The sequence below is a fragment of the Thermobia domestica genome, chromosome 6 (genome assembly GCF_964235325.1).
Source record: "Thermobia domestica chromosome 6, izTheDome1.hap1.1, whole genome shotgun sequence".
In the NCBI taxonomy this organism is placed as follows: Eukaryota; Metazoa; Arthropoda; class Insecta; order Zygentoma; family Lepismatidae; genus Thermobia; species Thermobia domestica.
In genome coordinates this window covers 69,280,633-69,307,094 of record NC_137459.1, presented here as the reverse complement: position 1 = coordinate 69,307,094, position 26,462 = coordinate 69,280,633, and the positions used below count along the sequence as shown (strand labels likewise).

Below are 26,462 nucleotides of genomic sequence, written 5' to 3'. Positions count from 1 at the left end.
CTTCAAATGCTGTCTGAACCATAAATTTTGGATATTGGACTTAGTTTCTGTTCTTTGTAACGAAGACATTAATCTAAAATTTATATGTTTTCCCTGGTGTATGCAAAAGTACGATTTCGATCTTATACTGCTTTGGTGGCGGAAGGAGCATCGAAGTCGTACTTGAAACATGCAATTAAACTTGACGTAAGTGCTGCGACCCAAAACCATGATGGTTCTGACGAGAAGTTTGTGTATAACAAGAGGAAGACGCAAACAAAGAGAGAAAATAAACTCCAACGCATCATAACAAAATTGAAGGTCATTTGTATGACTACTAATTAAGAACGTTAAATTATTCAAGGAGAACTTTTGAAAGTTGTAAGTAAGCACCTTCAGCCAAGAATGTCGCCATATTTTCAGTGATATATAGGTACTCATTCTAGCTAATTAACAACAATTAAACAACACACCGCTCCTATCATAAACAGGTTCATTCTACTCTTATATGAGAGATAAATTAAAGAAGATAAAATTGTGTCCCATAGCTATAGCTCAATGTTAGAATAGTTTGTAATTATGTTGTAGAAGGTCGTGGTTTAGAAATTGAGCACAATTATGATCTTATATAGAATATATTCCCATAGTTTCTCTGTTTCTGTGTAGAAAATTTCCGATTGAAGCAATGGTAAATGTTACATGGAAACAGTAACTAATAATGCTTGTCATGCAGCAGTAGTGTTGCCAGGAAATGATCTTTGGGAGATTTTAACGATAGATGTACAGTATCTGCATTAAGCGAGAATCACTTATTAGTAGTAGTATTATTGCTATTTAATCAATTTAAAAAAATACACTTCCACTCAGGCGATAATTATAATAAATTATCGCACTAGCCACATTAATTCTGAGGTCAAAACGCTGGAAAAGTTAAAAGTTACTACGCACATTTTCGGTTTCGTACTCTTGTTCTGTGAATCACAACAGCCTTAATCATACCATCTATATATATAAAAGAGAACGCACAAATCCTTTGTGAACTCATCACGCTAATACGGCTGAACCAATTTCTTTCATTTTTGGGGGGTTATTAGGATTTGGACCCTAGATGGTTTTTATCATATCACTTTAATTTTTAATTACCAGTGTCTTGAGATAATTGACCATTCAAGTGTCCATACGTACAAATCCTTTGTTATTAGTTCATCATAGGTAAAAATAAACGTATTTATATGCAACCCGCATGACCGTGTCACTCGGCGGGTTAACATAAATGACAGGCGATATAATGTTAACATTTACTGCAATCTACTATGGTTTTTATCATATCACTTGAAAGCGAAAAAGTAAAAATTATCTAAGTAACAAAGTTTATTGCGTTCCGGGGTGACCCCAGCGAAGCGGGGTGAACGCTGCTAGTATATTAATATTTTCTATTCTATAATTAAAATTTGAGACAAAACATTCTTTACATAATACTTAAATACTACCTTACGGACAATAGAGGGCTGCAAACATGTTCACGAATGCTTAATGCCCCTACGAAAATACCCCATGACACCACTAATACGTGCAGCTCTAGCTCATACTAAAATAAAATAAATAAATAAATATTTTTTCCGATGCTACTTCTGTCAAAAAGCGCATGACTTTCAACTCTCATCCGATAAGATGGTCTTAACAAAGGGTTATGTGCTATAATTATTTGAAAGAAATATGTTCAGGAGTGTGAAATTCTAACTTAATATGGTATAATGCCTTACACACAGTACCCTACATAGTATCTTCTTTGCTTGAATATTGTTCGTACACACATAATATCAGGAGGTATCCATCGTTAGTGCTCTTTAAAACATGGTGCGGCACAATAGAAGTCATTTTGTATTTTTTTTAATTGAATTAGGTTTCTTCCGTATTCCTTAAAAAAAGATTAAGTAGCAATACGAACATGAACCTACTCTATCTTGACCTTCAAGTAGATTGCCTAGGAATTTAAAATTTAGTAATTATCAACCTTTAATTTTAGTCGCGTTGGTGTAACACAGTAAGGATTCTGTCTTTCCAGTAAGGATTAAAAATGACGTGAAATCTTTGATTGTAACGTCCCTCGATTGTGTCTGTTAGGCTAAAGGAGACTATGATTAAAGCAAGTGAATGATGATGGAAGAATTGGTGGAATGAGAAACTGGGAGGAAATGAGAATAGCCCGAGAAAACCCACGAGCCAATGTTGTCTACCACAAACTTACTTGACCGGGGATTGAACCAGGGACGGGACCCCACGCACCTTAGGTAAGCGCTCTACCACTTTTTTCTTTTTAAAAAAAGCTAACTGATTTACTGAATGTGCCGCATTAACTTGCTTAACTACTTATTACTAGGTTTTACTTGTTTCTCTATTAACCTAGAACGACAAGGGCATGGACACAGAAATATCGAGGACAGTTAAAATTCCAAAGGCTCTCCCACTGGGAATCGAACCCGGGACCACGTACACCAAAGGCGCACGCACTAGCCACTAGACCAGCAGGAAGGACTACTGAGCCACCGTGCCCCAGCAAAGATTAAAGTAAAACTTTGGAATTTAACATTTTTGAGTGAAAAAATGTGAAAATACTTTGAGCATTTTTCGACTTGTGTAGTAAAATATCAATTTTATTTCTGACGAAAGAATTTAGCAATATTCATGTTTAGAAGACCAATGAATTGTCTTACCCAATTTCGCAATCAGAATATACAGTAAATCATAAATTTAAGCACAATGGGTGGGAAAAGGGTTCATCTTTTGTCCTATCTCTGTACTTGCATAAGATTGATGATTCATAATGATGCTCCTACGCAACGTTGTAAGATTCTCAAAAGATCTTCATCTAAGGTGCAATAACTTCCGCTTCTTAGGTCTCAGATTAGGTTTAGTGATTCACAGTCTTGTAATTTACTGGGAAGAGTAATTAGTGATATGGTTGAAGACTTCCTCAAAACCCATTATGCATGATAATATATCATGGGACATTAATAAATTTCAATGGGACAAAATAGAACTTGTTATAAATGGCTGTCCTTTAGAAAGGTAATGGGTGTCCTCATACAGAGTGCTGTTGTTTTTTTTAATACATAAACCACTCTCATTACTTATTTTACATCTAAATTAGAAGAATAAAATGAGGTGCTCTCAAATATTAGTTACGTATATTTTCTTTTTATGTTGTCTGCTTGCGGAAATCACAACAAACAAACAAACAATACGGGAATGTTCATTTGAGGAACGGAACAACATACGCGTATATTTTAAACTTTAATTTCATTTCTTTTCGGATCCTTCAAAGTATTTCAAATTGAAATAAAGAAATTTTATGATTTCATATTAATATGATTAATAATTACGATGCCTTTTTTTTTATTTATTATCGAAATTTAAAACCGATGAACAGAAGAGAAACCATCATAGCGGTAAACTGCTTAATAATAATAATAAAATAAAATGAAATCTTTAACTTTAACGTCCCACGGTTATGCCGGTAAGGCTAAAGGAGACGGTGATAATGAGAGATGAGTGAAATGGTAGAATGAAGAAAGTGGGAGGAAACGGGAGAACCCCGAGAAAACCCACGAGCACGGTGTTTGTCCACCACAAAGTCCACACGGCGCGAGCTGGGATCGAACCAGGGACCCCAAGCACCGGAGGTGAACGCTCTACCACTGAGCCACCGCGCCCCCATAATAATAATAATAATAATAATAATAATAATAATAATAATAATAATAATAATAATAATAATAATAATAATAATAATAATAATAATAATAATAATAATATAATAATAATAATAATAATATAATAATAATAATAATAATAATAATAATAATAATAATAATAATAATAATATGCGATTTCTTTGTTCGGTTTGTATTGAATACAAGGGAAATGACCAATAGTAAGTGACGAAGTGAGTCTACAATCTAAGGTAACGCCTTAGCATTTGTCTTTCTGCTGTTACGCAGATAACTAAATGGATGTGTAAGTTTAAAACGGGTCTTCGGATTTCCCATCTTTCCTGACTAATAACACTGTCTTGTACCGTCTTGCAGTTAAGCTTTGATGTGAATCTTTGAAATTAGCGTCTCACGCTTAAGTGCTTGTCCTTGTCATGGCCTCATGTTATCCAACCTTTTAAGAATTTAAAAATTTCCTACCTCAGAGATATGTCTCATGATTTGAAGAAAACTGGGATGATTCTTTTTGTTTTTGATTGCGACAAAGCAAACGTGATTTCTCTTTATGTTTAATGTAGTTTGTGTCCTTCAAGATAACATGTCACTAACCCATGCTTTGTAATAAGAATGTGATCACAGTACAAGGACGATCTCCCAATATCCTCAATCATTCAACTTACGAGAGGAAACGGTTCCGTTCTGCTGACAGCGAAATCGACCAAATGACCGTGACTTGCTAATTATACACGCACGGAAAGACTATTTTCTGAGACACTGAGATGTTGTCAAAGCAAGTCAACCAGTAAAGAAAAAAGAACAAGGTAGTCAAATAAATCAAGTCATATTGGAAAGTAGTCAAGAACAACAATAATTGTATTCACCATAGTTACTGCTCTGTTCTGTATGCAATACAATTTGTCTCTTAGAAAAGTAGACTATAAAATCAGAAATTAAATAGAGCACTTGTTTTCTACAAAAAAAAAAAAAAAAAAAAAAAAAAAAAAAAAAAAAAAGTGAATGAGAAATCCAAGTCGTGGCCCAAAGTTCAGTAAATGGATTAGTTTTGGGTTTAATGTATCGTGTCTGTACTAAGATTATACGAGACGGGAAATTTCTTAAAGTGGAATCTGAACAACTATTCTAGTTCTTACCTAGGACAGAGACCCACAGAACCTCCACTTGTTCACGAAGTGGTACATAAAGATGAATAATGATTTATTTAATTTTAAAGCGTGTTTTAATATAGAATAAACAAAGAAAATATAAATAGTAACCGTCCTAGTGCATGAAAACTTGTGATACGTAGAATGTGTATTTTTTTAATACAGAAAATACTTGTGAACCGTGTGCTTTTGTGTTTTCTCGGGGTTCTCACACTTTCTTCATTCCATCATTGTCTTCATTTCAAACCGAGAGATAGTGTGAGTCAATGAAAACTTGACCCACGACCCACTGCCCCGCCCCCACCGTGACCAACTCGTGAGATACTAATTTTTTCGCACAAATTCGGACCCCAACTCCCCCTTAATATATGCATTATAATGAAAGCCCTATATAATAACATTCGTTGGAATTGGGACCTAATTATATACCCAAAATCATTTCATTTGGCTTTTACAATTAGTCGTGATGATCACGCACACATAGCTACATTCAATTTTTATACCTAGGTATAATAATTCATATATTATAAGTGATTAAAAAAAAAAAACTTTTTTTTCCAGTAGTCAGCTCCTCAAAAAAAAAAAAAAAAACGCACAGGCTGTCTCTTGAAAGCTAAGCAGTAAGTCCTATTGCTATTATTACAATTACAAATATCAATATTCAAAAGTGCCTGAAGCTTTTTTTTTTTTTCACTTACTTATTAGATAAACTCATCTCAGGTAACTAAATAGAAACAAAGGTCTTGAAAGTAAAACGTAGACAAATTCACCAGTGTTCAGAAGATGCTGTCTACAATGCACCGAGTAGAGTGGGTTGGTGGGTCGCAGTGGGTTACATCCTGTTGACCCACGACCCCACTCACATATCGTGACCCACGACTAGTGATGGGCAGTGGGAATATTCCCGGTGGGAAGGAAAATAAAAAATGGAATATTCCCGGGTTTTCTCCCTGGCATATAAATTCCCGGGAAGGAATTTATTTCCATTTCTTTACTTTATGTTCGAAATTATAAGAACCATATGAGTAATTACTTTATTTTCATTTATTATGATTTACCTCTAGGTTTTAAATAATTTGGAGGTTTAAAAAATAAAATTCATTGACTGTACTTTATATAACTAATAATATGTTTAAAAGTTTCATTTCCATTTGCATTAAAAAGTTGAAAAGTACTAATTTAGAAATGATGAAAAGGAACCAGTTTGTAAAATAATGTAGAAATTATGTAGAAATAGAGATGAAATACTATTAATACACCCCGAACCACCGTTAGTAATAGATGTCGGTCTGTCTCCGAATCGAATTTCTAAAGAGGTTGTCGGACTTCTCTTACATGTGAATTAACGCATGCAATTTCGAGAAATAGGTAGGAAGAAAGATCGTGTGTGGCAATGTTACGTGCAAAATTCTAAAGATAAGTCTGTATCGTGCAAATATTGTGAACATAAATATGTATGTGCAAATGTTGAAATGTTGACATGTGTCTTCTGGTAGTTACCCAACCTTATTTGTTTATAACATTTAAAAATTTAATATGTTTATAATTTTAGTAGTAGAGTCAAGTTTAGAAAATCCACTTACATATAAATTTAAACTGTTTAGCAGTGTAAAAGTATGTGGACTTAGTATACCATTTCCCCCCATATTTACTTGCATAGAACATATTGTAAGTAAATATACATTTATGCGTACTCTCTAAATATAAAATATTAATAAAATATCATAATACCGTTCAGAATATACATTTTAAAAAATCCTGTGGGGACAACAGCAATAATATACTGTGATAAGAAACAAGTTTAACTTTGAAATTATAATATAGTAATAGAATGCAATTTTCTTTGTGATTGTCCATAAATTCCCGGAAAATTCCAATTTTTAGGAATCATCCCGGGAATTTACCCATCACTACCCACTACCCACTGACCCACTCCATCTCAGTTCCCATCATCATCGTCTCATTTAGCCTAGCCGCCATAACCGTACGACTTAAATATTTCATTTTTAATCCTTGAAGAAATTCCTATTTGATCGAATAGTAACTATTGTACACCACATAATTGCAAAACTTATATTTAAGTGAATCTGCTTTCGATATATTTGTGATCGTTGTGTAACTTATATAATCTGGTACAGAAAGAATAAATATTGATTTAGCCTAATTGTTGTCTAACTATAATATTGCTTTGTTTTACATTTTAATTGAAGGGCTCAGATAATGTAAACTTGTCTTCATATTTTAAATAATGGAGATTGAAATTCTTGTCTGTGGGAAATGTCCCTAAGAATATGGGGCGCTCACAAGTGTTAGAGATGTTAGAACGTATAGTGAGATAGTAGTATCTATTTCGGTCCGTACTGGGGATAGCCAAATAGTTCTGAACTCTTCAATTGTGTGACTTGTACATATATATGTGAAAAATTGTTTACATATATATCCTAATATGGGTTCAAAATTAAACAATCCCATTGTAATACGTCATGTAAGATCATGCTTTAAAATTTGCTGTTCTAAATAATAAATGTTGTATATTCAAAGAATGGGAACTGTTCAATGAACAGCAAATTGAACCTGGGAACAGCAAATTGAATTATAAATTTTGTAAATATTTTAATTTTTTGGGAATGATAAGTCAAATTAGATTATGTATATTATGTTCATTGTTAAGTTGGCTACCTGTTAAGAAATACTCATTCGTGTACCTATTTCCAGCTAAAAAATGGATAAGAAGACGAGATCCATGAATGACCCTAGAACACCTATGGCATGGCAACACAGGAATCACAACTATCATCAACAACATCAGAGTTTCTCAGACAGATTTAATCCCGGTAAGTAACTTCTGCTATCATATTTCATTAGTTGGAATAAAGAAAATATAATCAACAAAACGTAAATATAAAATAATAATATTAATAAAAGCTTTTATTTCTTATTCTGGTAAAACTAAATACTGACACGCTCATTTATGTTAAGATTCTTGTAGTTAAACGGAATGGTCATAGTGTTTATAACTTCCTTTGAATTTGAATTGAAATTCTATATAACTGTTAATTCATTTTTTAATTTGCAAGAAACTACTTTCGTTAATAAGTATGAACAAGATAAAATAGATACATATAACATCTAAAATTTTGCTTGTTTTGATATAGATACCATAATTTGGTTAATTAATTAGATATATAGGTTTCTTTTTTAAAGCTTGATATTAACCTATAGCATAAATATATTTAAAGGTCTGTAAATTCTCATATTGAACAGCTATGTTCAAAATTATCTTTTAAATTTACGTCAAAGAAATAACAATGCTTTTTCTGGAAGCTACTTGAGTGAAAAAAGTGTATGATCATTGATATATGTCAATTATGTGATTTAATAGATGACAAAATAGTTAATTGATAGTTTCAAGGATAGTGCTCATGTGTTACCCACCTTTATATATGTGCAAAATAGCTAAAGACATATGGTTGCAGTGGCGGATCCAGGATATGATCAAGGGAGGGGCTAAACCATAATTTGCCGTTTTATCCAGTGTAAAGCTGAATTGAAACTCATTTTATCCAGTGTAAACCTGAGCGTCAAAGGGGGGACTATAGTCCCGTAGCCCCCCTTAGATCCGCCATTGTATGGTTGTATCATCATAATTTCAAGAAATTTGAAATGATTTCTGCATGAAGGTGTAGTTATTAATCAGTCTGCGAAGGATCACGAATAAAGTATTAGTTAGACTGTCGAACTGGTTTCCAATTCAACCAATAATCTTTCATTGCAAGTTAAGATCTACGCATATCATGTAGTTACTGCATACCAATTACGTACCATCCCAGTTTTAGATTATACATGCTTAAGTCTGTTACTATATTTTACAGTGTTGCCATACATTCATTCCCATTTTTCAATGCTGGTAGTGTGCAACTTTCTCGTACGGAAACATAAATTATTTGTTTTTTCTCCCTCTTTTATTTGCTCTAATAACGATTTTTTTTTCGAAAGTTTCGGTACCTAGTATAAACGGTTGAAATTATAGTTCGTTCTTGGAGTGCTGTGGAGAATAATATCTGGGTACAGTACAACCTCGTTTATCCAGACTAACTGGGAGCAAAGGCAATCCGGAAAATCGAAAATCTGGATAATCCGGGTAATATGGTAATAAGCAAAACATATTCTTAAATAAGTAGACTTACCATTTATTACGAGAACTTTTCACATAATTTCTTAAAGAATTGGTCCACTGTCTTCTGTTTCAAACATGTGTGGCGTTTGAATGAAGCACGGTCACACAAACGCTTTATCATGAATAATTCCAATTCAATAGTTCCAATAATATTTCATTGCAAGTTAAGATCTACGCATATCATGTAGTTGCTGCAAGTCAACATACCAACTACGTACAATCCCAGTATTAGTCTATACATACTTGATGTCAGTGTGACACTTCAAGTACGCCATGATGTTTATCAGCTGGTGCGCAGCATCTGCATGTGTCGTCCGCTGTTGCGGTGTCATAGCTCCCTCCTTGTCCACGTAATCTTCTGCTGTAGATGTGCATGCATGATATTTTTCTTCTTCTGTTATAGTGTCATATCCATTATATATGTGAACATTAAGTTTTAAAAATGTCTACAAATCTGATCAGGATCAATGAAGGCCGGATAAACGAGGTTGTACTGTACTAGTTTTTGTTGTTGTTGTACATTACATATATATACTAGGTTAAATGTCCATTCTTCGCATAAGGACTGTATTTGGAAGTCAACGCCTGCGGGAGTATCACCATTCATCTCAGCGACTGCGAAAACTATGAATTCGACACTAATATCGGTCATTTTCTGCTACTCTTTCATGTCTCGGAAAACTCCCTCTGAGACCCCCCTGGTTCGAAATTTAAAAGGAAACGCTTCGTCTTGGTCTGGGGCCTGGACCAAGGTACCCGTGACCCAAATTTGGTAACTCTCGGTCCACTCGTCTTGTCCCCAAGCCGCACACAGACACACATACAAACAAACTCTTTATTTTATTTATATTAGATAGCTCGACAATATCCTATTTATAAACGGCAAACATCTCCGTGAGTCACGCGAATTATTAAATAATAAACACGCTAATTGATGTCGCTACCTGCGCATATTAATATTGATACGAACTGTTTAATAAACATGTCGGTAATATTTTCTCAAAGACCAGAAAGAACTTAGATCGTATTAAATAGCTAGAAGAAACTTCCAAGATGGTTTAACTGTAAAGTTCTATATTGTACTCAAATTAGATTCTACTTAGAGTATGCTGTTTTGATCTGAAATAGGATGTTGATCTCGATCTCCCATGTCATAGAAGCTATTTAAATTTCATTTTTGGCTTGACTTCGAATTACGTTCATAAATTTTCGCCTTTTTCTTTTAACTATAATTTGGTTGGTACTCCAATATATAAAAGTATACAAACGATTAATAAGAAACTTTTAATACTTCATTTTTTTAAATAAACAATTTCTTTGAATTAAAAATCAATATCTCAAGAGTATTACTAATGAATAAGTTATCTTTTTTCTTCTAGGGCAATTCTATGCATTCATAGTATATTATGTTGTCAATTTCTACATAGGTTTTGTGTTTAACTAATTATTATTTTATGATTTTTTCATACTTTTAATTTTTGTGGATTTTTTTATTTTTTTAACCTAGTGTATCTTTTTCTTATTTTGATGTGAATTTTAGTTGAATGTTATTTTCCTCAATAATGAGTAAAGAATTAAAAAAAATATTATTATAAATATTTTTATTTAAATGAGTGTGTCAAAGTATTATATAGTTTTCTTCTTTCTTCTTGGACAATTCTGTGCAAATACAATTTATTATATTGTTAAAATTTGCATAACGTTTGCATTTTATAAATGATTACTTTGTGTTGTTTCTCATCAGTTTTTAAACTTGGTGTAATATACTTTTCATGACCATTTTATCCATGTATTTTTTCTTTTATCTGACCAATTCAAGGCTTTGGCTATGGCGTCACTTTCATCAATAAATAATTATTGTGTGCACTTTTTTTTTATATATACATAATATGAGCAATAGTAACAGATCAAGTGGAATATCCGAAGTCAAAAGTATATTGTGCATAAATTTTGGTACCTTCATAAGGAGAAGATCTTTTTGACATTTTGCGGGGAGGCCCAAGCATCCTTAGTTATGCTACTGTATGTTGCTCAGTAATTGTATGACTCTTAATAATTTTTTGTCTAAAAATCCATTGATTTTTTTCTGTTTCAGGGCCAGAAATCACTGAAGACTACCCGTATGTTACAGAGGACTCAGGTCCTAGGGAAACGACTTACGAAGCAAGAAATCAAGGACATCGCCGTCCAGCATCGCCGAGCACAGAATCAAGTGTGTCAGAATCCGTCACTGATACAAATTCTCAACTAAAATATGATGGTGGAATGATGTAAGTGGAGTAGTATTGACAAACATTATAAAAAGTACTGAATTGGTCTTTCATTCAATATAGACATATAGATAGGTCAATGTAACTTTAAGTTAGGGAGCTTTAGTAACTAAAGCCTGTGACAAACATCTTGATATTTCAACTAAACGAATAAAACGCAAGCTCTGACGCGACGTTGCCAAGCGCTAAGGGGTGTGGCTATGGCTAAGCAGACGAACTACAGCGCGATCAGGTGACAGAGGATAGACTTGGATGTGTACAAAATAAACGTGGCAATTCCGCTGGCCTCTCAGTTATTAGCAGCATTTAAAGGGAGCTTGGAGCGCCGCCTTCAAATGCCAAGATGTTTGTCACGCCGATTAAGTTCACATGTTTTATAACAGGAAAAAACATCTTAATAGTTAAGTCAAATTGTTATCAGAGTATTTTAATATTTTCTTTAACATCTTAATTGATAAATCAGAATGTTTTTAGTATATTTTAATATTATCCTTTTACCACTTGCATGTTAACTGTCATAAAACTGCAAAGCTTTAAAATTTATTTATGGCCACATTAAATTCAGGATAGCCTTGTACCAGACTATGATGGAACTCGAATATATGACTTCTGCAGCTTTAAGAACATAAGTAACAATTTTTTCTGTTTACAGGTTTTTAATACAATTAATAATTCAGTTTCTTCAGACTATTTGCCACTTGAGTTTAAGAACCCATTATTATTATTATTATTATTATTATTATTATTATTATTATTATTATTATTATTATTATTATTATTATCATCATCATCATCTCCGACAACTTTACATATATTTTCAGTTTCATGGTCTTGTAGTTTTGACTACGTTAAATATTACCCGTACCCTTAGAAACTGCCCTTGAATTAGGATGTTAGTATTAAGTCGAAGAGAGTGACTAAAACTAATCAGATATCAATACTTTTACTTCAAATCTTATTTTATTTATTATTATTTTATTTATTTATTGCAAGATACAAGGATTTGAACAACCCAATTACAGTGTCCATAACAGCTAGAGTTCTTAAGTGTTTATCATATTCAAATAATTCTCTGTTATATTATATACATCCGCAGTAAACTTTCTTATGCTATCACCATTGACATCCAGTTCAGTCTTAGCTTTCGCCAACATGTTGTAGAATTGCACTCGGTCTCCACGTTAATAATTTCTTATAGCGGAATCTGTCACAGTAAAAGATAGTGATATATTCAGGGGAGGTTATATTTGTTGGAACATGAATTCCAAGTTCATTAAAGAAATCCAATGTATCAGTTTATATAAAAATAACATTTCCTGCATAGTTCTCCTCAGGTATAGAATTAGTGAATTGAAGTTCATGTTTAAGTATTGGATATTATGTAGTGTTAGATATAGTTATTTTTTCTGTATATCATCTTAAAGATCTATTCCGATTTTTTTTTTTTTTTCTAATTTGGTTATAGTCATTTTTTGAATGTGGATTCTATATAATGCCTGCGTATTCGAGCTTGGTACGAACGTAGTATTAATTTACCTTTTGAGTAGTTTTACTGTTAGGGGCTATTGAATTGTTTGGGGGGATTCTAACTGTGAATCCAAAATTTCTGAACGTTTGACTAACTATACAACCTATATGAGCATTGAATTGTTCATTTTTTTTTTTTTTTTTTTTTTTAATCATGTACTACTCCTAAATCTTTGATAGTTTCTGCAACGCGAATTTGAGTTTTATGAGTTCGAAGGACATGATATTGCATTTGTTAACATTAATATCAAGGGTGTTGGTCCTAGATCACACTACTACTGGATTTAAGTCAAGTCATCTAATGTTCTTACTGATAGATATATATTAAGTTTTTCTGTAAATACTAGTGTCTGTGGTTTTTTTATGCAATGAGGTAGATTTCTTATAAACACAACAAACAATAGCAGACCTAAATTGGGTCTCTAAGGTACTTCTAATAACTGTAAGTGTTCTTTCGATTTGCAACCTTTGTATACGAAAAATTGTTTACTGCTTTCCAAGTAGGAATAAAATAGATAGAGTTCAGAACAAAAGCTGAATTGATTAAGTTTGTAAGTCAACCTATCATGATTCACACCATTGGAAACTATGGGAAAGTCTATGTAGATTATATTGTAAAATTTTGTCTGTTCTATAGGGTAGAGTAAAATACGGTACACGAGAGATTGGACTTTCCCATTACCTTTTTATTACAAAAGTTCCTTTTGAATACAAGTATGTTACAATAACTAAAGTTCCTCTAATTATATAGGTGAACAAATGAAAGGAACATAATGATCGTGCGTCTTAAGGCTTTGTTGGTTAGGTTACTCTCAATGACCGGGCGTCTTAGAGAGGAAAAGGAGCTCATTAATCAGGCGTCTCAAAGCATGTAGGAAACGTATCTCTCTATGGCCAGGCGCCTTAGAGAGGGAAAGGGTGCTCCCAATGGCCAGGCGCCTTAGAGAGTTGGTAGTTTGATCAACCGGACGAGATTGTTACTTCCCAAGGTGTGTTCTCTATTATACCAAATGTTGCTGACAGCTGGTCTCTGCGTCATTTGTCGAATATTGTAGATGATGGACGACGACCTCTGCGTTGCAGTCGTCTATAGTGTGTTTGTTTACTTCAAGCACGTGTAGTAGAAACACATGGTTACAGCATAATGTGAAGACACGGGACCGTTAGAATATTTATTTGCACAATCCCCTCTTGGTGTATTATTTTAGCTACGAAATTAGTTATTACAGTGGGATTTGTTATCATTATCGCAATCAATGAAACCCTGTTGGAATTCTGTCAATCGCGGTCTGATGTATTTTGTTACACGTTGATATAAAATAATTTCCAAATATTTTTGCAAATAAGCTCAAGATCTATTTAGTTGTTGGTGTGTGATGCAGATGAGAAATGGGACAGCATTTTTCTTCAAATAAGAAATTTTAGCACTTAAGATTTTCATTTATTTGCATGATTTTCAATTTCCTACTCTGTAACAAGAGAACGAGTTGGTTTCTTACTTTTACTGTATGTAAAAATATTTTCAATGCATTTCCATAGGTCTGTGATATTTATCCTCTCTTTTGTTATTACCAAAATTTTGGAATAGAACATACTCTTAAGTATTTTCCGTTCACTTGGAAATCTATTAAGTTCTGATAGATAGATAATGTGCTAAATGATGGTTTATGGTTAAGTAATGGTTTACACAGCCCTTCACGATGTAACTTGCGATCCCTCCGGGGGCTATTGCATTTTTTGATTTTAGATTATTTTCGTTGTTTTAATTATATTTCTAATTTAATGTTCTTCTATAGGTCATATATTCATTATGTCTACGATATTTTCTAGTTTAATCGGATGTTCTGCATTGCTTTGTTAATTTTGTTGTATACGGATTGAAGGTAGTCAGCAAGTACTTCCGAGATTATATCATTATTTCATAGATCTTCATTATTATAAGACAATGAAAATTTCGTCTTACAAAACAGTCTTCCATTTCATATAATCACTCGTGATCTTTAGATGTATTTTAAGGCCATTTCTAGTTGAGAATATTTTATTTGCAGTCAATTTTCTGCAATAATTAATAAAATGAAGGAAATTAGAATTTTGAGAGTGCCATATTTAGTGATGAGCTAATCAAGTATCAAAAATAAAGTGTATATTTCCTTGCTCCCATTTTATAATTTTCCACCATATTATTACTGCCACTGGTCACCTTTCAATTTCAATAAATAAACTAACGTAAGTGTAAATTTTTTTCAAGGTTTGATATAGTACTAAGTAAATAATATATGGCCCAATGCTAGTTTCTCCACTACTCTTTATACAAATAAGTTCTTATTCCATTTCCAATTATCGTAAAATATTCTCAAACAAAAGATATTTTAAGTTTAACTTGTTATGTGTTAAAAATAGGATCATTATCACAACTAAATAATGGTGAGAGACTTGATGGAATAAGCTTTACTGATCAGATCCTATTTAGAAAATAGAAAACTGGTCAAGAATACCAGAGGGGAACATGATTGGACCCTTTCTCTTTCTGGTATATATAAATTATTTTTCAGATTACTTACTACAAACTACTGATGTAGAAGTTATAGTCTTTTACATTAGCACGTCGATGGCAAGCCCCCATTTTAAATAGTAACTTCATTCACTTATGTTGTGGGTCCAGGTAAATGGCAACGTTGCACTTTCATTTAACATTGGATGCATGATGAGTGTACAGCCCAAACGGTTCGTCCGAAAAAAAAAAAAAAAAAAAACTTTAGATTGAAAACATCATATTTGGAGACGGTTTCCCCTTTTACATTTTTTTGTAACTCTGATAATAACAGAGTTACCCTATATGAGGGGACTTTTGAGACACCCTGTATGTGTCGAATATGACATGAAATAGTATTTTCTCAAAATAAGATAAATTTTGACATTCAGGTTTTTTTTCTTTTTTTATATTATTATTCCAGATTTAATTTATTTTCACTATTCTCGATTTCGTGCTCTGTACAAATGAATGAGTTAGGTTTTTTTTTATTTTTTTTTATTTCTATTTTATTTTATTTTATTTTATTTTATTTTTTAAGTTTTACTGTAAGTAAAAACATTTTTAACGTGTTTATCTACAGACACCGAAGTCCCAGGAAGTAGAACACTAATATAATGAAACTTGCGTTTAACTTTCTAAAAGTTCACAATAATAAGTAAATAAATAAATAGTTTCGATTCATGACGTGATCCATCTTTCAAAGGCAGGAGACAACAATAAATAGGAAGGTAGTGAGGAAGTATGTGGGATGAAATCCAAACAAATAAAAAAAAGTCTACTAAAATGGACTCATGTCAATGCTGATAAATTCAATTCAATTTATTACATTCTAAAGTCATTACATGATACTAGATTGTCAAGTTGTAAGCATAATTCTATATTATTGCAGCCAAAATCACAGAACTCATTAATAGTTAGTGGAAAAGAAAAACCTTCTTTTATGATTATGATAATTATAATTATAAATGTGTACATCTTTACTTAATACGAAATCATCAACAGTCCAGCTTTGTATGTATATAATAACATGATACAAACATACAAACATAAACATATAAACATACCAAGATACTCAAACAGGGTGTCGACAAGGAGACGTTTTCGACACTAAATTCTTACCTGTGTTCTTTTCTTTTAATTCAAGGCTGCTTTTGCTGCTATTACCTCAAAATATGATACCATATTTTAATATCGCATAATAGTTCGTCTAATATGAGGTCTCAGCTTTTGTTAGATCGATTATTTTTCTTAATATTTCTTATTACATAACAGAGGCAACTGAATTTAGAAACAAAATTATTAATGAAGCTGAAATTTTCATGTCGTTTTAGTGGAAATATTCGTTCTCAGAATATCAACCGAGAGAAAATTCACGCACACAGGGTTTGTCCACTACAAAGCACACTTGGCGCGAGCCTCATCTTCAGAGTCAGTGTAAGAGGGCCAGACAGAGAAACTGTATATATAGGGTCCGGGGTGGATATCGTGGTACATAAACAATGTTGCTTTCTAATAATGGTAGTCCATGTAACATTAAGTTGATAGCCAATGCCCGTGTTGAGAGTGCAGTCTTCATCCAACGTAGCTGTGCATCCCTTTGTTGTCCTAATACATTGAACATCAGGATAACAGTTTCAGAAAAAAAAAAAGTATGGAATGCCCTTCGTTTATACTGCGCTCAGCTAGATCCGGTTTGTCTGCTTGAAAACATTTTATTTAATATTCACACGTTCCTTGCAGTGTATTTCAAATGGTGAATTCACATGAAATGCGATAAATCCCTGTGTCCTGAGGCCTAGTAATCTTTTCTCGGTCGTAAAAGAGATCTGATTTTGGCTAGAGGATTCTGAATTGTTTTATAGGACCTTGCTCAATTTCTCTGGTAAGCAATACCGGTGAATTATCAGGAAAATTGAGTAGAATCCTATCCAAACATGGAATAGGAACAATTCACAAATCTCCAGCCAAATTCAGGTCTCTTTTAGGACCGGTGAAAGATTATTTATGCTTTAGAACACCAGGCATTTACTGCATTCCGTGTAAATATGATAAAGCATACATTGTACAAACTGGATATACCACTGAAGCCAGCTGCAAAGAACATGCCAATTACATAAGTCGTTTCTAAATAGACAAATTGGATCTGGCTGAGTACAATGAACAACAAGGCATACCATATTACGACGGTACTTTGCAGCTACCTCGTATCTCAAAAAAACACAACTTTACAGAAGAAGAAAAAACAAACGTTTGAAAAAGTTGAGATTATTTAAAAGTTGCTGACTTTCAACTAATCTCCAACTTTCTCAAACTTTTCTTTCTTCTGTAAAGTTGGTTTTGTTTTTGAGGTACGAGGTAGCTGTGTAAAGTACCGTCGATTACTTTCTGAAACCACTCTGCCATCTAAATGTTCTAGGTATTGGAACAGAAAAGTAAAGGAAGTCATAACTATATTCCACTCTGAACACGGACATTAGCTATGAGTTTAGTCCCACATTAATTTCCGTTATTAGAAAGCAGCAACACCTACATACTAATCAGAGCCAGTCTCCGAAACAACAACTGATTTTACCAGGCTTTCTCAACCTATTTCATATCACGAACCCCATTTTATGAGATCCTCTAGCAAGCAACTCCCTAAGATATTTCTAGTTTGTAATAAGCTTTTCGATTATTGCAGTTCATTGCCTATAGTTGGATATGCATTTAAACCTTATATAGTAATAGAAATAACAGATTGACAATAGGTATGGAAGTAAAAATATATATCTCCCAAAATAAGAAATTCAAAATAATCGTTAAAAAATTATTTTCCGATACTAGCTTCTAATTACATTTACCTTTTTCACCTCTTTTCGTGACAGCATGTATTCCTCTTGCGATCCCCAGGTTGAGTAACCCTGGATCAGACAATTCACTGGCTAATCATTACCCGTCATGTTTACCCCAAATCGTATATACATAGTTTCTCTCTGTCTTGATCTCTTAAACTGATCCCGATGTGAATAATGTCTATTGTGGAAACGTTGAAGTAAAAATAATTTTTCTAACACGTTGATTCTATTTCTAACCCTAGTTTATTATTTATCATCAAATTTTCGTTCTCCCCAATAACTATTTCAATATTTACGACAGTGGGGATGTTTCAATATTTATGACAAGAGTAGAGAATCTTATGTATTTTTGTTATTACACTTTTTTGAAATACGTATCCTATGGGGGAATGGGATTCAAATATTTCCCATAAACCTTAGTCCCCGTGTGAAAAACGAACATTTCAGTTAATATACATATCTGTCGTAATATACATATCTACATACCTATCTATCGTTAATATACTCTACGGTCAGCACTAGACTGGCCAGGCCGAAACTCTTGTGATATTTATGCTTCTATCGTGATATACATTCATATATAATTTTAAACTAAAAAACTTAAACGAACGAGCGGAAAAACTTTTTCAAAAGGTCCGTTTTGACATGAGTTGACCCATATATACACCTTCGACATCATTGCGTGTGTGTGTAAGCGGTATTTCCAGTTCTCAAGAAACTTTGATACAACATTCGGGATAATCATGTCTAAGCATTGTATAATTTACGTCAAATGCTGGATATTTTAAATTTTAACTGAGTAGACCACACCCTTTAAACGACCCCAAATATAGAAATTTCTGAGTATCAGGTCTGGAGACTTCGGCAGTCAATCAACAATATCATTTTAATGATACATGCGTCAGGAAACTGGACATCTAACCGGTATTCGAAGTGGAAAGAAAGCAAAGGCGGTATGATTTTGTCTCGACACACCGGCTGTCCAACAGTCAGAGTATGTTGCCTAAAAGATTACATTTATATTTACATAATGACTCAAACCCATTTTAGATCTTTTCTGTAGTAATGGGGAGGGAATATGGAAAGACTTTGATCCCCCGCCAACAACTTCATAAAAAAATTTAAAAAAAGATATTCCCTTTATGTTATATTATAGAGAAGTATACGCGAAAATGCTCAAAAACCGAATGTCGATATTAACAATTTCCTGTGGGAAAACTTCTGGTCTCTCCACTCGACTGTGGGTTATTCCAAACCTCCGGAAGGTCCACCCCCATCCCCCACAACAGGCAACTCCTAAATCCACCCATGCTCAAAACACGACATTTATATGCATTAAGGCAAGAAGACACAAACACATATATAAAAAAGAAATAATTCAATATGGACATCAAAATATAAAGTAGGTGAACTTCTTTTAAGACACCTCATTTTAAAAAACAAAAAATAGGAAAAAGATAATAAAAATGTCGGTGTTGTCAACTTAGAAATTATTTGCAGATAAGAAATACAATCTTTTTACGTGCACTGCTATTCGTCAATTACTGTCTAGAAAAATGGATTTATTAAAGTATTTAGCATCTACTTTCCAGTGACGGTATGTTTTAAACATGAAAAAAAAAAAAAAAAAAAAAAACAGACCGGATGACGTCATCACTCAAAAACCAGAATCAGTATGGCGTACCACCGCATACCGTCTTACTTCGACCATTGCATCTAACTATTCGCAACCAACTAACCCGGATTCAGGATGGGCTTCGTTCTGTTGTGACATTGTGGGAAAATTACCGATTTCATTTAACGTTCTCAGGAACATATCTTCTTCATGAAGATGTTTGTAATCTCCTGCAATAAAAGAATTTTCGATGAAAAACGGACCGATTACTCTGTCTCCAAATCTCATATCAAAACAGGTTCTTATTCTCTCGTTGGATTTTCGAAGGCTGTGTCCCGTGAGGATTTGTATCACTCCAATACCTCCAGCATTGATTGATTTTCTCGCTAACGTAGAACAATGCACCATCACTAAACAAAACAAATGATGGAAAGTCAAGGTTCTTATTGCTGTACTCACAGAATTCTAGACAATGGTCAGGATCATACTTACTGTGGTGTTGCAACATTCGGGCCTTATATAGATGACACTTCACCTTGTGCAGAATGTGACTCACACTTACACTGTGTTTTATCAACAGCCATCAGATGCATTTCATTGGACTCTTGCACACAGCTGCTAGCACATTCATCTGTAGTAGCCTTTAGTTTCCTGTTATTCCGTTTGTTGTGCACCCTACTAGTTTTCTTAAATCGCTGTGCCAATTTTACCGCTGCGTTGCGTATGATCGTTGCCCTGTTTTGGTCTATACCTTTAAACTTCTCTGCTGCACCTCTGTAACTGCGACTACCAAACAGGAAAATTACCTCTACCCTTCCAGCTTACATCGAAATCTTCCTTCGCTAACTCAGCTGCACACGGTGATCTGAAACGAGAAAAAGAAAAATTGTTATGTAACCTAACTTTGAACTCACACTGTGATTTTCGGGACATTTTTATTAGGATAAATAACAGCACTAAATTTTGATACATGTCGTCTGGACAACACTTGATACTTACTATTTGTCAGTTTTGTACTGTATATTATTATATTTTTATTTAATTATTTTTCATAAATAGTACTATACGCATGATTCGGATATATCATAATAGTCAGAAACTACCATAGTCACTACATAGAATAAATTTACAACATTGCTTCAAGTACAAATGATTAACAGTGTTTTAGTATATTACACTTATAAAAAATCCTCTTCATTCTGTGTACATTCTCTAATTGAGATATTCAGTTACAAAATAAAAACAATGAAGAAGCAGAAATTATTTGACCACTTTTCAAAACTTTTCCATACTTTCTACTTTTTGTTTTAAATTCAAACTGATATATATCTCGGACTTTGCTCTACATTTTTATTTGGGTGTTTGGTGATTGTTCCAAAAGCCACTCGGGAAACTAGCGGACTGACTTTGCTACTACTAGCAGTTGAAAAATAGTATTTTGACTGAAGCATTTTGTCAGTTTCGACTTCCATCACTTGTTTTTAATTGCCCATTTACGTCAATTTTGCCCTTCACATGTTTCGTTACCTTTTAATTTCTTAGTCTGTACTAACCCTGAACGGTGATTTATAAGATCAACTGAAACTACAAGAGTTTTCTTATTTTATTTTTTTTTCTCTCTTTCTGAACGTTCGGAAGATAGTGAGGTGAGTTGATTTTACTTTCAATGTATAATTATATATATATATATATATATATATATATATATATATATTCAATTTAGTTAGGACAAAATATATTTGTAACTACATAATTGTATAGTTACACAATTTTTATCTTGTAAAATGCATTCCGTAAGTTCCACTAGTAAATATTTTATCTGTTTAAAACTGTTTGAAGATGTTACTTTTTCCAAGGATTTATGGAAGAAATAAAACTTGCAAATTTTGTATAAATATTAGCCTTTGACAAATTCACTTCAAGCAGTGCTACCTGACGATATTATTCGTTCTTGTCATCGCTGTCGCTGGAAGATTCATTTAGATTTAAAATCTTAAAAACTCTAGTTTTCTTAATGTGAATAAGCTAGTTAATTTTCAAGGGTACAGGTACAGTGTTAGACTGCTGATTTCTAATTAGATTGTCTTAAGTACATTTATTCACGTGAAGTGCTTTAGAGTGAAAACTATTACGTACGGTAAATGGATAAACCAGCTTTGATAACTGGGGGTGGAGGCTACGATTAAGCAGTTTTAAATGCAACGACATAACATTTTCTCTGAGGATTACGATTCAAGAAAAGACGAATATACTTACATGAGATTTATGAAATTAGGTGGAATTTCTTATCTGAACGTCCCACTATTATGCACCAGTGCAAAGGAAGAAGATAATGATGATAATCAATGAAGTGGGAGGAAGCGGGAGAACTAAAAACACATACACTGTATTTGTCCACTATACTTGGCGCAAACTGGGATCGAACCAGGGACTTCACGCATCTGGGATGACCCCTTTATCACTGAGCCATCGCGGGCTCATGAGATTTATGGAATGATAAACAGAAATATAAGTTATTTTGGAACGGTAATACTTAAAATATAAAATACTGCTGTATTTCATCAATTTTTATCTTTTTTATAAGCAGTTGGTTTTGTCACCAAGCATCAGTAAGAAGATACAAAGATTTCGCATACAGAAGATGTTCCTTCGGATAAACTAAAGCCAGGTTGCCATGCTGCAAGAATATTGCAGCTGTCATTAAAAAATCTTGCAACCCCATCTTTCTATTTACTGTTTACACAGTTACAACTTTCTGAAAGCAAGGAAGATATCTCCACCAATGCAGCACTGCACTCTAGTGGACAAATAGTGAACCTTCTCATTAAAAACGTGTATTCTGGCGCGCATCCCCTCCCCGTCCAAAAAAATCTGTCATTTTGGAAGTGGCGAAACTGTTTTTTCTTTATGTCAGTGAGAGAGCGATAGCGGGTAGCAAGCAAGACCACCCAGAAAGTTGAACGTGATTTGACTCCTTGCAAGATGATAAAAATGTGCATGTCCCTTTAAAGATTATGTTTACATGGAGAAATATTGTAGGGTTGCAATATTTTGTTTGATTGGCAGCTACAAGATTCTTGCAGCATGGCAACCTAGCTTAAGATATACAGGTGAACAAAATAATATTGACAATGGTAGCTACTAATCAAGTACAATATAAATCCAAAACATGACCACGTCTGATTATTTTTACTGATACTTATTCCACGTTTCTAAATATATCCAGTGGCAGCGAAACGATAGATCCTGCTAATTTATTGTCAATCTTCTCTGACATATAGAGTAATCAAAGAGTTTGATAAGAGGTAGAAAATTAGATCAATTAATTGTCTGCTTCGGATGATATATCACGTAATTTTCCATTTTCTTTCTATATTACTTTTTTTTTTTTTTTTTTTGTATCCTATTTAGCTAGGTACACATGCTAAACACTTACTAATGTTTATCTAAAGATGGCGTAGCCCGATTACAAGAAATTCAATGTAACTTCTACAGAAGCATGAAAAAGTAGTATCCAGAGGCAAAATTACATATTTATTTAAGTTTTAATACCAAGTATTTAGTTATTTTTTTTACTTTAAGACACTGTGAATATTTCACATTTGAACTCTTAGTTTGTATTTATTGGAAAATATTTCATTTGGTCCAACAAAGCTTTTCAAGTTCTATATGTAAGAATTTAATATAATAGGCTTATAGCAATCTTAAAACAAATATGCATAACACAAGGTATACATAAATTAATATATCGGTTTTAAAGATGTTTAATTACACTTTAACTAACAATAAAAAGAACTCGTATTAAGTGAGCGTAACATCTGCAGTTTACCTTACAAATGTTCAATGTAAGCTCCCTTTGCCACAAGACACACATCTAACCTGTAGGCTAGTTCCTTCCATACGTCAATCAGCACGTCTGCCGTGATGACAGCAACAGCTCCTCAAATCCTGTCTCTCAACCCAGGCATGTTATAAGGCAGTGGAGGCACGCAGACTCGGTCCTTTACAAAACTCCAAAGGAAAAAAAATCACATGGGGTGAGATCGAATAATGTTGAAGGTCACCGGAGATAAGCCCTGTCTTGGAGTCCATGGTGACCCACCGAGCGCACAGTGGTCGGAAACTTGGAAAAAGCGGACACAAATAGTTTATTCCGAAACGGAATGGAAGTCAACGGACGTCTCTCTATCATTCTATACGTAATTGTCTTTTCTAAATCGATTGCAACTACTCCGAAAGTGATTCGGATAACCCCTGCTGCAATACGTGCAATTGTATATACACAGGGTGGTCCAAAAGTGTGGAAACTCCTCGCATAAAAGTCAAATACTGCAAAATAAACCAAAGGAACAATGTAGTGAAGTAATAAAAGTGAGGAGAAATTGGGGAGGACACAGAACAATGAAAGCCGCTACCTTGAAATCCATCATCGTGAATCGTACATACAGTTTATAAATTGAAAACATAACACGTTGACACCTTATGCGAATTGGACATCGCTAGCCAGTATGAAGTTATGACAGGTGTTATTATGCATCCCAGAAGCGGTTACAGGTTCAATGTGCTCTCCCTCTAATTGTATGTGCAGCTAATAAAAAGACGGTGTAACACAAATGTGTGTTTGACCTTAGGATATAAAATTAAAGTTCACGGTTTTGCACTTGTACCATCTTCGAAGAAACACTAATACTTACTGGAATATAATTTAGTTCAGGATTACGTTGTTCGGGAAAGTTAAAAGATTCAGTATAGAATCTTCTTATATACTACTGCACTGTTTGTAATAAACAGCAGTTCCACATGACTGATAGTTTATCACTGCAATACGTATGAAGCTTTCACTACATCTTTGATTCAGGTACGAAAGGCAATCCAAATTACGTACAAGACAATATGCCTTTTCCCTTTTTAAGGCTCAGATAGCGGATCTCGATTGCGACCACAACAACATTACTCATCACGCGTTTCCTGTTAGATATAGCTGAGTTCTTCAGCAGCACTTGGCTGCAGCTACTTCCAATGCTCAGCCTTTGTACTGCTCATGGTCAACTCAATAAACCTTATTTTGCAGATAAGCAAGGATAAGCTTAGACTGCAGAACTACTAACATCAGCGAATATGTAACTTTTCGGTAACACTAACAAAGCTATTGTATAAATGATATGACAATGGGTAACAAATAAAACTCTTCACTAAACACACAGTATTTGAGTCCAATGTACTATCAAACCGCTTTCATTGACCTCAGAAACAATATAAATGGTTAAAACATATCATATTGTTTGGTTCATTTTTTACTGATTTTTCGGCATTTTTATTTGTTCATGTTTACATGTACTTTATGGACAGCGTAAATATTCCTATGTCCTGAAACTCCGGGATTGGAAGCGAGAGAGATACTTATAATTAAATATCAATACCGATTTCATAGTCGGCGAAGTTGACAAAATCGATTTTTGACCGATTTTTTTTTTATTTTATTATATTTTTTTTCAGTTTCCGACCACTGTGCAGCGGTCAGTGATATCATTCAAACAATCTCGTACTCAGTGATGCCAATGTGCAAGTGCGCCATCTTATTGCCAAGGGAAATTATTTGATTCATCTTGCGATTGGGAAAAACACATTCTCGGAGCATATCCAAATAAGTCAATCCAGTTACGTTATCTTTAATGAAAAAGAACATCCCATAAACGTTTCGTCGGGAAACAGCACAGAACATAAGAGTTCATGGGAATTTTCTGATTCCCAGATTCTAACATCATGCGTGTTGACGTTACCACTAAGATGAAATTGATGGGAATGAGGCTATGGATTACGGGTACCAAATGCTATAGAAGTTAGCACATGCTTAGATATGGAATGTTAGTTGTTAGGGAATACACTATGAAAACAAATGATCAGATAAAGATGGATTTCCATCAGAGTAAAATAGATATTAGATTTTGGATTCTTTTGTATGGTATTACACTTAGGTGTAATCTCTGATTAGGTAAATACGGAGATTTAATTGTATCAGGATATATATATTAGATACTCTTAAGTGGATATGGAACATAGTGGAATAAAAATGTGAAGGGTAATCAGTGCAGTAATGTTTGTTTGTAGTAAAAGCACTTAGGCCTAACAAGTTAGATAAGAAGATTTATCTGATTTGGAGCATTGAAAGATAGTTGACACACATCAAGTTTGGACATTCAAGTATATTAAATAATTTATTATTTTCTTACAGAAATATTGATTTATCACTGAACAGAACACAATCAGGAAAGTGATAATTTTCCTGCTACAACATTTTAATTGCGAAGTAGGAACACAGCATAGTCAGTAAAATTTAAACCCTGAAACATTTATAGGCGGTAGAGACGCATATGTAAGCGTCTTCTTAAGACTTTCCATACTGTAATAATTGGTATTGCAAGTTCACGACTGGCCTTCCTAATATACTTTTTGGGATTCATAGAAAGACTCTCTAACACGCTCAACATTCTCTGCAGATATTCTTTGTCGTCTCGTACTTCTACCCTTACACAGATAGCCAGTCGTTTCAAACTGGTTATTCCATTGATGAATGTTGTTGGCATTTGGGGATCAGAATTAACTCCCTACGAAACGCTTGTTGAACTATAATAACTAATTTACAACTAGCAA

General features: G+C 33.6%; 1 protein-coding gene across 2 annotated transcripts in view; it reads left to right on the top strand.

Moving 5' to 3' along the window:
- The window catches only part of LOC145688046 (uncharacterized), a 139,664-nt gene that overhangs the window by 102,491 nt on the left and 10,711 nt on the right, over positions 1 to 26,462 (top strand). For both annotated transcript variants that reach the window (XM_081761749.1, XM_081761750.1), the window contains exons 2-3: positions 7,571 to 7,689; positions 11,128 to 11,302. In XM_081761749.1, coding sequence (XP_081617875.1) covers positions 7,578 to 7,689; positions 11,128 to 11,302 — 287 coding nt within the window. In that variant the 5' untranslated portion in view covers positions 7,571 to 7,577. The remainder of the gene's footprint in view (positions 1 to 7,570; positions 7,690 to 11,127; positions 11,303 to 26,462) is intronic.